Here is a 13,075-nt window from a genome sequence, read left to right on the forward strand (position 1 = left end):
GATGATATATATATATATATATAAAAAGTGTCTTTCTGTTGTAGCACATTAAAATAGCAAAGAAAGACAGACTTAATGAAAAAGCCTGGTCACTTTATTAGCTGTACCTGTTCAGGTCCTTTATGCACAAATAGAAAATCATCCAGCCACATGGTACATGGTAGCAGCTAAATGTACTACGGTATTCAGATGAAATAAAGATGAATCACTGTAGTCAAAATTCAGCACCATAATTGGCCACAAATGTGACTTATTTGACATGGGTGTTTTCTTTTTTATTTCAGTCTTGGTCTGGTCAAAATTAATTCCAAATAATTCCATCATCACAATTTATGTAATTCACTGAACTTTACACAAACAGTACAACAAAGTCATATTTGAACAGAAAAGCAGCAGCAACAACAACAACAATAAAAATATGCACATAGTTTACATCATTTCCTTTTGCTCATCTAGGTTTCAGGCAAGTCTTTGGCAGCATGTTTGATGATAAAAACATTCACAAAAGATACATGAGTAAAACAATACTTTACACTCAGAAAATATCCCAATGCACAAAGATAAAATTTCACAAACTCTTCATCTTATAAGAAATAAAGAGAAAAAAGCAGAGCATTCTAAATATTTTGGTTATGGTAAACTACTGTGCTGTATGTGACATATTCCTCATTTGCTTCACTCTGTTAAAAGAGAAGTAAACATGGTGGTTAGATAGGAAAAATAGATTTAAGTTCTCAAAATGTAAGAATTGTTTAGAATAACAAATATAAATGATCATTTCTATTTTATTTTAGATTTATCTTTAATATTTGGTTTTCCACACTATCTCACAGTTTGTGCATGCAGTAAGGAATGACTGACACCCAGTTTGTGTGAAATAATGTGACAATATAATGAAATTGACTTTTTTCACGCTTTGTTTCTTAGAAACAGCCAAGGATCACATCAGAGCAACCAATCCATGTTGGAAAAAGAAAACAGATAGGAGAACTGCACATTAATTTAAACACTACAGGTACATTTTATTCTGTTGCATTCTCGCAAACAAGTCGGGTTAAAACATGGGATAGAGCAAAAATATAGAGTTTTAATATGGTACGTTTACCTGTGGTGTGCTTTTTAATTTGAAACTAACAGCAGTGAAAACTATTTCCCATTTATTCTGAAAAAACAAAAACAAACAATAAATAACAGAGATGTGAATGTAAGAGAAATAATGAAGATGAACAATTTGAGGCTGCAACATTTAATAAATTATCAAAGAAATATCTTTTCCTAATCTTAAAGGTTATAATATTTGTGCTACTTACTGATTTGGGGTCAGTTAAATCCTCTTTGGTGTTCTCTAATTAGGAGAAAAAAATTGTAACTTATTTACTGTGAAAACATTCAATTATACTACATAAAGCAATGAATAACTGAAACACAACACAGTGATAAACTGATACAGCAAAGAAGTGAAAGAAGAGAACAAGACTTACTGCATCTTTGAATAAACCACATGAGCAAGGCCACCAGAACAACTAGGCTCAGCAGACCCAAAGTGATGATGTGGATATTTTGGTCAACAGAAGATCTAACAGATATTTTAAACAGAAAGTGTAGATTCAGAAAGTGTAGATGATACTTTTTCTACAGTTATGGAAAAACTGTGGAAAAAGTTTCTTTATATTATAGATAATTCATATCTATAATATAAAGTACAGAAAATGGCAGCATACTGAAAGCGTTTAGCTTTTACTTATTGTTAACATATATTGTAGAATACCGCGGATTTGGGATTTCTCCAAGTCCTGGATCAGTGGATCTTGTAGCAGCAGGGCTTTCTGTGACCTTAATTGTTTCTGTTGTTGTTCGCAAATCTACAACTTAAAACAAAGATTTAATTGGTTGAGTCATATAGTAATCCACTCCTAGCTCTGTTTACCCTTTAAACAATTTAAATATGCGATTTTTACGAATGTGCGCATCACAATGTTTTTTTGTCCTCAGTATTGATCAGCGGTTAATATTAAATATTACTGATAAAGAGATGCATTTTAGTAAATTTTATTGTCCAGCACAGACATGTACACAACATGCTACTTGTAAAATGATATTTGACACCACTATCTCTGCAGCACAGTAGTAGTGAGAATAGAGGTCAGCATATATATGATCATTCAGTGTTTTGCAAAGACAGAAACAGTGACAATAGATGATGATAGAGGTGATGTTGAGCTTTTTTATCCTGCTCAGGTTGAGCTGTTTTAGCTCTATAAGGTCATGAAAAGATGATGTACTTTGGCTCCAGTCATGCTAGAAGGAAATGGAAACCTATACGCTAGTCCTCAGTAAGAATTTGGTCATCTAAAACGATAAATTTAGCCATCTTTTTTTGCTTGTCTATTTGCTTTATCAACGTCTCTTGCGAAATGACCCCGTCTTTAGATTTTCTCAACTTGCATTACTTCACCTTACTTCCTTTTAAAGTTTGTTGGGTAAACGTACTGCAATCATCTTTAACCACTGCCTTGCGAAACACTGCCAAACTGCTAGGTTTCAATTGGTGACCGAAATATTTTCCCTTTTCCGCTTTAAAATAATTCTAAACTACAGAAACTTGGAATGTCCAGTCAAGATATTTTACACCAACTGCCTTACTAGATATGTTGGAGATAAGCCATGTCATGGAATAGTATTTTTAAAAATCACATAGTATTTGTGTGGGTTACAGAGGAAACTCAGCATGACACCACATTTAAATGTCTCAGCAGATGGTGTAGCTCACAATGCTCGATAAATGAAGGAAAGAAAGCAAGCTGAAACATCTCTGCTGTTGTGTAATGCACAGTTGGGGAAATAATTATTTAAATGCATATGTGCATTCATTTACAAAATATCAATCAGTCCCCCATACTACGGTAGTTTTCTTTTCATAAAAGAAAACTTTTTTCTGTTAATACAGAAAAAAAACATGAAAGCTAAAAATGAATTACCATGTCATTGAATTAAATAAATATCAGACCCCTTTCAAATAATTCTGTCTTCCACAAATTAGTTAAATGAGGGCCCTTGTGACATATGGATACCAGACTGCTAGCCAATCATTGGATCACAGACTCTTAACTCATTGGGTGTATAAATTACTTGTCCACAGAATCATTTCTCTTTTTTCCCAAACCTTTTTACCACCACTGGTCAAGAACTCTTTGGGACCAATAAGACCACCTGGGTGAAAATAGCCCAAAGAACACAAAACATTTTTTGTGACATGAAGGTCACCCATTTCTTTTAATGAGTGACGTTCAGGAGAGAACAGTGTGTAGGACAATGACAAGGGGACATCCAGTATTGTGTACTTCCTCATTTGTACATGGAAAATCTATAAATCACTTACCAGTGGGTTTGACAGAGTTGGCGAAACAGTATGCTTTTTAAACGTTACTTATTTCATTTTAAAAGCTACGTAAGTGTGACAACCAGGACACACAAGGTAAAGGTTAACGAGTGTCATCAGTGGTTGGTATGACTAAACATGAGAACATAGGAAGCTGAAAATTAGCAGACACAAATATTTAGCTGATATATTCACCCATCTCTATTTAATTACAGTGTGTAAATCACTTACCAGTGGGTTTGACAGTCACAGTCAGGTGAACTGGCATCTGAAAATCTCCTTTGACACAGTAATACCAACCACTGTCCTCTTGCTTCAGTCCACTCATAGTTACACTGAATACATTGTCTGCAGCCTTGTTGATGGTTACTGCTGTTCCATCTATTTCTCCAGTTTCCTGTGTCACACATGTTCTGCCCAGCTTACACCACTGTATTCCTCCAGAGGTAGCGTAGTTAAAGTTTATGTTTATTTTGTCGCCAATATATCCAGTCACATTCTGCTCTGCCACCCAGAGGATGGGTGTATCTTGAGGGGAAACAAATCATAATAAACACGTCATTTGACAGCCTAATCTTTAAAAAATTATTTGCTTTGACTAATAACAAAACAAATTTTATTAGTGCCTTATGGTTTTACTTTATATCTTTAATTTCTTCTTGTTTACAAGTGTTTGAAATGTGCGTTCAGAAACACAGCTTACCTTTGGTGACTGACAGCTGAAAGTCCTGCCCGTCATCAGCTCCGTTATTAATCTCCACAATACACCAGTAATAAGTGTCAGCTGTTAACTGTTTTATGGTAACAGTGAAAATTCTTTGAGTTTTGTCATCAGAGATTGAATATTTTCCTTTTTCCCGTGGTGAGTCTGTCCTAACTTCATGTAAGCAGTAATTCCAATAAAATCCTTCGCATAGATATTTCACATGATTTTTGTATTTTAAATCATAAGAACAGGGGATACTGACTGAAGCTCCCATCTTCACTGACACCTTAGTGATTGTCTTCACACTTTCACTTCCTGGGAGAAAAATATACTGTGAAATATGTTTTGCATGTTATATCACTCAAATTTATGAAACACACAAAAAAAACTAGTTACTGAAGGCAAAAATATTTTTTTAGAGCATTCAGACTGAAGCTACTGTTTTCACTGATAATTTGCTGTTTATTCTTTTATACTCTGCAGAAATTAAACAATTTCAAGTTTGCAGGAACATGTTTCAGTGAAGGAGACGTAGTCATCTGTGAACAGTTGTCAACTGACATGTGAATTTAGATATCTCTAAATCAGCAAAAGGAAATGTGATATCAATACAATCACAGCTTTGGGTCACAGAGATAATAAATGTAATAAGTATAATTCGAAGCCACTGACCTGATATCAGAAGTAGAATAAGAAGAAAACTCAGGGAAACAGCCATATCGATGTGCGAACAGCTGCAGCAACTGGTTCAGTAACACTGACTCACTACTTCCTTGTTTTTGATGTTTGTTTAAAATGTGGTTTACATATTCATTATTATGGCTATTTAAGCTACCCTCAGTTTATGCTCTTGTTTAGTTTGTCAGTGGGACACAAACTAAACAAGAGCAATGCCTATTTTTTAGCATTTTCTTTTTCTTCGATTTTTAATCACACAATATATTTCACAACAGACAATTACAACAGAGTTGACAGTTAAATCCTCTTTGGTGTTCTCTGATTGGAGAAAAAAAATTGTCACTTATTTACTGTGAAAACATTCAGTTATACTACATAAAGCAATGAAAAACTGAAACACAACACGGTGCCAAACTGATACAGCAAAGACGTGAAAGAAGAGAACAAGACTTGCTGCATCTTTGAATAAACCACATGAGCAAGGCCACCAGAACAACGAGGTGACCCAAAGTGATGATGTGGATATTTTGGTCAACAGAAAGTCTAACACATATTTTAAACAGAAAGTGTAGATTCAACTTTACAACATGATACTTTTTCCACAGTTATGATATGCATCTATAATATAAAGTACAGAAAATGGCAGGATACTGAAAGCGTTTAGCTTTTAATTATTGTTAACATGTATTGTAGAATACCATTGATTTGGGATTTCTCCAAGTCCTGGATCAGTGGATCTTGTAGCAGCAGGGTTTGCTGTGACCTTAATTATTTCTGTTGTTGTTCGTAAACTTACAATTTAAAACAAAGATTTAATTGGTTGAGTCATATAGTAATCCACTCCTAGCTCTGTTTACCCTTCAACAATTTAAATATGCGATTTTTACGTATGTGCGCATCACAATGTTTTTTGTCCTCAGTATTGATCAGCGGTTAAGATTAAATATTACTGATAAAGAGCTGCATTTTAATACATTTTATTTTCCAGCACTTTGACAGCTGAAAGCGCTGCCCGTCATCAGCTCCGTTATTAATCTACACAATACACCAGTAATAAGTGTCAGCTGTTAACTGTTTTATGGTAACAGTGAAAATTCTTTGAATTTTGTCATCAGAGATTGAATACTTTCCTGTTTCCAGTGGTGAGTCTGTTCTAACTTGATATGAGCAGAAATTCCAATAACCTCCTTTGCATAGATATTTCACATGATTTTTGTATTATAAATCATAAGAACAGGGGATACTGACTGAAGCTCCCACCTTCACTGACACCTTAGTGATTAGGTGTCACTAATCACTTTCACTCTCACACTTCTCACACTTTCGCTTCCTGGCAAGAAAAAGATACTGTGAAATATGTTTTGCATGTTATATCACTCATATTTATGAAACATGAAAAAAAAAAAAAACTAGTTGCTGAAGGCAAAAATATTTTGGTCGAGCATTCAGACTGAAGCTACTGTTTTCACTGATAATTTGCTGTTTTTGCTTTTAAACTCTGCAGAAAAAAAGACTATTAAAAGACCTACAGGAACATGTTTCTGTGAAGGAGACACATGTCAATTTATAGGCATCTTTAAAATATAAAAAGTAAAAGTCTACAAATGTATTCTGAATGAAAACTGAATAATTTCAGAGCTTTGGATCACAAAGATGATTAAAAAAAAAGTCTGCATATAATACGCAAAATGTAATGTAAAGGCACTGATCTGTTATCAGAGTTAGAATAAGAAGAAAACTCAGACAAAGAGCCACATCGATGTGAAAACAGCAGCAACATCAACTAGTTCAGTAACACTGACTTCCTATTTCCTTGTTTTTATGTTTTTTTTTAAATCAACATTTCATTTGCATGTTAATTACCACATCTTTAATGTGGATATTTAAGCTATCCTCAGTTTATACTCTTGTTCATTTTGTCAATAGTTAATAACCTGTGACCTTGCATCTGTTTTTTCACCTTTTTTTCCTCTATTTTTTTTAGCACAAAAAGCTTATTTTATAACAGTACATTACAACAAAGAGGACATTTTATTTGTAGTGTCTGAAGAGATTTAAAGAAGGGTTTTCCTGTTGCAAACATAACATTGTATTTTAAAACTCATATGACGCGTTCAGACATGAGTGGTTCAAATTGAGCTCCATTTAATAAAATCCTACTAAGTTCTAAAATGTAAAAGTTTATGCCATGGAAACATGTTTAACATGCCCCCATTAAATGCTAAACAGATTACTTCTTACCGCTATGAGTTATTTTAGAATTACCTTATTTTGTTTTACCCAAAGATTAAACCTGCAGTTTAAAACGCCAGGTGTTAATAAATAAAATTGTATATTGTAGTCAGCAGGTGGCAGTGTGGTCCAACTAAACAAAAACTAGTATAGGGATCATGCTATCATGTAATATTCTGAACTATAAAAGTTTTACCACGGGGGAACAGAAAGACTGAAGCCACGGGGTTTAAGTGGCAAAATTCTTGTATTTTAAGCTGGTAAAGCAAAGAGTAGTTCTGGTAATTAAAATGTTCCTACATTGTTTGGAAGAAAAAACTATTTTATCTCGGGAATAGACGATGCAAGAGAATCCATCGTCTGTATACTTGTCCTTGTCATAGAGGCGGGGCTGAAATCTGTCTCCGGCACCCATTAGGCAGGAGGTGAAACCTGGAAAAGTCGCCAGTCCATCACAGGCCAACAGACAAGCAACTTTGCACCCACACCCTTAACTAAGGGCCATTTGGAGGAAATAATTTATCTGTCATGTTTTTGATGACAGTGAGAGGAAGCCATAGTATACTTAATAGTTTATTTATTTATCTTACCGTTTTTTAAAAATATATATTATTATTTACCGTATTTGTAGTCCAGTTGGTCAACGTGACGTCTCTGTCGCCACTTGATGACGTTATTATGTAACTGCAATTTTCTGCGCGAAATACAAAGCGACACACCTTTTATTCGGGCGCCTTGTTTAGTTTCAGTTCACAGGAAGCTCCTCGTAGATCCTCGTACCCTCCTCAGTCAGCAGACTTCTGTCTTTGTTTTCAGGTGGCGATCTCTCCCGGTTCTGGATGGACTACGGGAAAGAGAGAGTGGTGGCGTTAGTGGACATGGACTGTTTTTACGTGCAGGTGGAGCAGCGTCTGAATCCTGCTCTGAAAAACACTCCTTGCGTGGTGGCTCAGTACAAGACGTGGAAAGGAGGCGGGTGAGTTTCTGACACAGAGGAGCAGTGGAGGCGATCGACGCATTTGTTACTTATCCAAAACGGAAGTCATCATAACACCTGCTAGCTAACTGGGGCTGTCATTATTTACTGAGAGAACAAGAAGCAAACACCCAACAGGTTACCGCATCAAAGTAAATTACTCTACATTGTATTAGATAAAATACTCTAGATAAACTGCACTAAATATAAATGTCACATACTGTACATGTTATGTACTACAGCAGCCACCTCAGCTTCATTATTTACCAATAATGAACTCCAATGTAGAGTTTGTAGAATCCTTCTTACCCACTATGGCATAAAGGGTTGTGTTTGGATTAGATTAGGAAGAACTTCCTTCATTTAATCTGGTCATCCACACATGTATAGTTTAGATCTTTCATCCATCAAAAGACAATGATGTTGGTGAACTTCTGTGACATTAGTTTCAACATGTCTTACTGAGTTGCACTGGTCATTGAAAAAGTTGTCTCTGTGTTGGAAACTTTCCCACAAATACATCACTTGATTTTAAATCTCTCATCTTTAACTTTCTACTATTGAAGGGGATATGCAGTAAACATGGTTCTGAGTGACATGTCCCTATCTGTTAGTATCATAGCTGTGAGTTATGAGGCGAGGGCCCACGGTGTCACCAGGAACATGTGGGTGGATGATGCAAGAAAGCTGTGCCCAGATCTCCAGGTGGCCAGAGTGCGCGAGTCTCACGGGAAGGCAGATCTAACTCAGTAAGTGCTGTTAGTTTTGCTCGGCAAACGTCCACATTGTGGTGCTTGCGCCGCTAACATCTGTTTGTAGTTACAGAGAGGCGAGTGTGGAAGTGATTGAGGTGATGTCTCGTTTTGCTGTGATTGAGAGGGCCAGCATCGATGAGGCCTACATGGATCTGACGGCAGCTGTCCAGCAGCGGTGCAAAAACATAGCCGATCAACAGATCGACCAACGGCTTCTCAGGACTACCCACATTCAAGGCTATCCATTTCCGGATGACTGGTCCAACCAAGTTGATGGTTCAGCTTTGGGTAAAGGTAGACTAGTTAGAGATTACTCAGTCATTGTACTGTAACAAGTCAGCATTAGGAGGCTAACATTGAAAGCGGCAAGTCTTAAATTTCTAAAACCCCCAAAAATGTTATGTCCGTTAACGTTTTTATTTTATTCTTATTCTTAGAACAGAGAAGATCCAGAGGAGTCCAGCAGTGGTTGGAGTCCTTACCTGTCCCAACCCTGGGAGAGCAGAACTCTGCAGAGCTGCAGCTAACTGTCGGTGCGCTCATTGTTGAAGAAATGAGAGCAGCTGTAGAAAAGCACACAGGCTTCCGCTGCTCAGCAGGGATATCTCACAACAAGGTGGGATAAAACTTCACATAATTCTGATGTAAGATTTACTGTTGTTGCTGTTCTCATATTTAACTCTGTGCTGTTGAAGGTGCTGGCTAAACTGGCCTGCGGTCTGAACAAACCTAACAGACAAACTATCCTACCTTTGGACTCTGTGACTGAACTGTTCAGCACTCTGCCAATCAGTAAGATGTGAGTTTAATTGTCACTGTCCCGCAAGAATTCACTGATGTTCCGATGCAGAAGTGCAACAGATGACTAATAGAACTATTTGCGCTTATTTGACTTTTGTGTTATGCAGTCGTAACCTTGGGGGCAAAATGGGTGCATCGATAACAGAAACTCTGGGGGTTGAGAACATGGGAGACCTCACTCAGTTCTCTCAGGTACAGCTGGGGCAGCACTTTGGAGAAAAAACAGGGTAAGGAAATACAGTGCCATAAAATGACTGTTCACAAAAAACAGCTTACAGAATTGTTATTTTTTTTTATATTGTCCCTAGTTTACAATCCTCTTCTTGTATAATAATACTATCAGGAATTCAGTTAATCTTAATTTTGCACTAGAAGTACACATATAATTCTTTGACATAGATTGATTTCCTTTGTTGCATCATCCTGTTATAAACTTGGATACACAATTTGGAAACCAATGTGGAATTTCAGCATATTTTTTGGTCGTATAAAATCATATAAATGAGTATGCACTAATTTTTCCACTGTGCACAGTGGGAAGATAGGCAAGTTTTTTAAATGTAACAAATGCTAGAGCTTTTAAAAGAGCCCCGTTTAAATATTTTATGGAATAAAGTGTTATAATTGTATGTGTCTGAATTAGTGTTTAATTAATGTCTTGCATCGACCATTTTATATAATGCGTATGTAACTGTTTTGTAAGAAATGTGGTTTTAGGATGTGGACCCTAGAAAAAGTTACTGTTGCCCCTGCAATGGCTAATAGGGATCCAAATAAACAAACATATGTTTGATAAATAATTGTTGTTGTGTTTAGTATCAGCTCTCAGCTACTATACACTACCACATTTTTCTATTGTAGTAGGTTTAATATTTCTGTTTTTAGTTCTAGGAGAGAAAATTGTATGTTTGCTTAGTTTTATGAGGAAAAATGCAAATGTGTTTCTGAGTTTTATGTTTTGTATATTTCTTGTCGCTGTGTTCTTGCTCATTATGAGACAAAGTCCTGAAAAGTATATTAGGAAAATATATATATATATATTTTGACATTAACACAGACAATTTCCTCAGACTTGAGTTGTGAGATAAGAACAACGACAACTTGAAATTGTCTTTATTCCTCATTGACGACGGGAGTTACATAATATTTCTGCTCTGCAGCCAGTGGCTGTATGACTTGTGTCGGGGGATTGAGTTTGAAGCTGTGAAACCCAGGCAGCTTCCCAAATCCATTGGCTGCAGTAAGAACTTCCCTGGGAAAACGTCACTGGCCACAAAACAACAGGTACAGACCACGAGTTGCAGAAGCATACTTGAACTATTTCTGAATCCAATTTCTGTTTCTTTTAAGACTTTTATTATCTGAAATGTTTTTCTCTGCAGGTCTTTATTTGTTTATGCTTTCCAAATGTATGTTCATGTTAAATCCAAACCTCTGTGCAGGTGCAGTACTGGCTTCATCAACTGGCCCTGGAGCTGGAGGAGAGGTTGACCAAAGACAGAGAAGTGGTAAGAGAAACCACTATCATTTTTTTTTTGTATTGAAATTTTGATGTTTACCCATTTCTATTCCATAGCCGCCTGCTCATTTCACATCCGTGTTTTCTCACTGTCATACAGAACGGTCGAGTGGCAAAGTTGTTGACGGTCGGAGTGCGTCAGCTTGGTGACAAGAGGCAGAGCAGCTTCTCTCGATGCTGTGCCTTGGTGCGCTACGAGGCGACCAAAATATCCAGTGACAGCTTTGCCATTATCAAGAGTCTCAACACAGCAGGAAACCAGCAAGCCACATGGTAATTAAAGAGCAGTGGTGCTGTGTATTTATAGTGCCACTTTGAATAAATGCTCTGCGATTTAGACCTTCTGTCTTCCATGTCTCCAGGACTCCGCCTCTGACCCTGCTACACCTCTCAGCCAGCAAATTCAGCGACGCTCCGTCCACAGGGGGGATCACTGGCTTTCTGTCCAATGATCCCACGTCGACTCAGAGTTCCTTCTCTGTGACTCAGACCCCATCCAATACACAGTCAGACTTAAAAAATGTGTCTCCATGCAGTCATCCTGGAACTATACAATCCTTCTTTCAAAAAGCATCTGGGAAACAAAAACCAGTCATGAAGGACAAAGAGGAGGAAGATGACTATGGAAGCTCAAAAGAAGTCTCTTCATCTGTCATTTTAGATGAGCAATTTTCCACTGATAGGCGTTCTAGCACCAAAATCATCTCAGAAAGGCCCCGCTCTGGCATTTCCTCTTTCTTTCAAAAGAAAAGCCTTGAAAGAAACTTTAGGCCTTCAGCCTTACCGATTCCCACGTCTGAATCTGAACCTGAAATCATAGATGGAGATCACTGTGAAGATTCTGATGCCGTTGCCGAGTACGAACCTCATCAGCCACGATTTAAAGATGTAGGGACGAAACCGGAGACTGAACCAGAAGACCTCCAACCTCCAAGCGTGCTTGTGGAAGACCTGATAATCTGCGAACGCTGCGGTAAAGAAGTGCTGGTCTGGGAAATGCCTGAACACAACGACTTTCACTTTGCACTGGACCTCCAGAATTCTCTGTCTTCATCTATTAATTCAGCAGCCAACACTTCCAGTTCCACCACCTCTCCTTCCTCTATTGCTTCTCCGGTTCCTCTTGGAGCAGGAGGCACAACACAATCAACCCGGAGCAAAACAAAAACAAGAGGCCCGTCAGGCCCTGCTCCAAAAAGACAGAGATCCCAAGGAGGAAGTCTGGGTACCTTGGATTCATTTTTCAAAAAGAGCTGATGACATGAATATATCTGACTACAGTATAAACAGTAATCTGTTTTTTATTCTAACTGTACACATGTATCAAAAAGCCACCCAGTATAACATTTTTTTTTTATTTTTCATTCAAAGCAATCACTGCAGAGTAAATAAATTATTTATTTTGAACCAGGTTTTTGTTTTATTAAGCTTATTTTCTAAACTTGTAACAATTAAAGTTGCTTCTAATACATCAAAGCAGTACACTGCCTTGTGTTTTAATAAGGTCACATACAATAAAAGCAGAAACCTGTTTAACTTAAAAGTTTCTCACATTTGTAAGGCAATTAAAATTTAAATGCAAATGAAACTGCTGGTAAGGTAGTCAGACAGTAAATAAGCCAGAGTGCAAGCCAAACTAATCAGGCCTGTACAGAGGGCTAGTTATTAGTGATAAGAGCTGCAAATGCAACCTGCTGTTATGACCTGCTTTTAGCCACAACATTCACTACAGCACCACTTAACCTTTCATCTGTTATCAACTTTTAGAAAATAACATTTTTATTGGAGGTCGTAGTCATTTTAAAGCTAAGTATAATTATAAAATATGTAAGCAAATGTAAACTTGATTTTTTTTTTTTATGCAATGTACAACTGAAATCTTTACTAGGAAATATTTCCTTAACGTTTAGCAGCCCAGAAAGCAATGTTTATGAGCTAAACACACACTGGAGGGTGAGTAAACACTGAGAGAGGAGGCCCAGTCAAAGACCTGGAGGACTCAATATGAACAGACCTCCTGGAAAGATAA

At 37.0% G+C, this 13,075-nt stretch overlaps 2 protein-coding genes across 3 annotated transcripts; one reads left to right on the forward strand and one right to left on the reverse strand.

Moving 5' to 3' along the window:
• Positions 1–262: 262 nt before the first annotated feature.
• Positions 263–7,569, reverse strand: LOC116712586 (polymeric immunoglobulin receptor-like). Its single transcript, XM_032552387.1, has 8 exons — positions 4,758–7,569; positions 4,083–4,400; positions 3,611–3,907; positions 1,769–1,868; positions 1,482–1,576; positions 1,311–1,345; positions 1,106–1,162; positions 263–680 (listed from the first exon to the last, which is right to left on the reverse strand). The coding sequence occupies exons 1-8, from the start codon at positions 4,801–4,803 to the stop codon at positions 618–620; spliced, it is 1,011 nt and encodes a 336-aa protein (XP_032408278.1). The 5' UTR covers positions 4,804–7,569; the 3' UTR covers positions 263–617.
• Positions 7,570–7,695: 126 nt separating this feature from the next.
• polh (polymerase (DNA directed), eta) lies at positions 7,696–12,522 on the forward strand. Of its 2 annotated transcripts, none has more exons than XM_032552379.1 (10): positions 7,696–7,971; positions 8,586–8,720; positions 8,791–9,020; positions 9,164–9,342; positions 9,422–9,525; positions 9,635–9,754; positions 10,688–10,811; positions 10,970–11,035; positions 11,147–11,319; positions 11,409–12,522. In XM_032552379.1, exons 1-10 carry the CDS (start codon positions 7,835–7,837, stop codon positions 12,301–12,303), a joined length of 2,163 nt encoding a protein of 720 aa, XP_032408270.1. In that variant the 5' UTR covers positions 7,696–7,834; the 3' UTR covers positions 12,304–12,522. The 2 variants fall into 2 exon arrangements, with proteins under 2 accessions (XP_032408270.1, XP_032408271.1); XM_032552380.1 differs by having other exon boundaries at positions 8,791–9,014.
• The last annotated feature ends 553 nt before the right edge of the window (positions 12,523–13,075 follow it).

This window comes from Xiphophorus hellerii, chromosome 22 (genome assembly GCF_003331165.1).
Source record: "Xiphophorus hellerii strain 12219 chromosome 22, Xiphophorus_hellerii-4.1, whole genome shotgun sequence".
Taxonomy (NCBI): domain Eukaryota; kingdom Metazoa; phylum Chordata; class Actinopteri; order Cyprinodontiformes; family Poeciliidae; genus Xiphophorus; species Xiphophorus hellerii.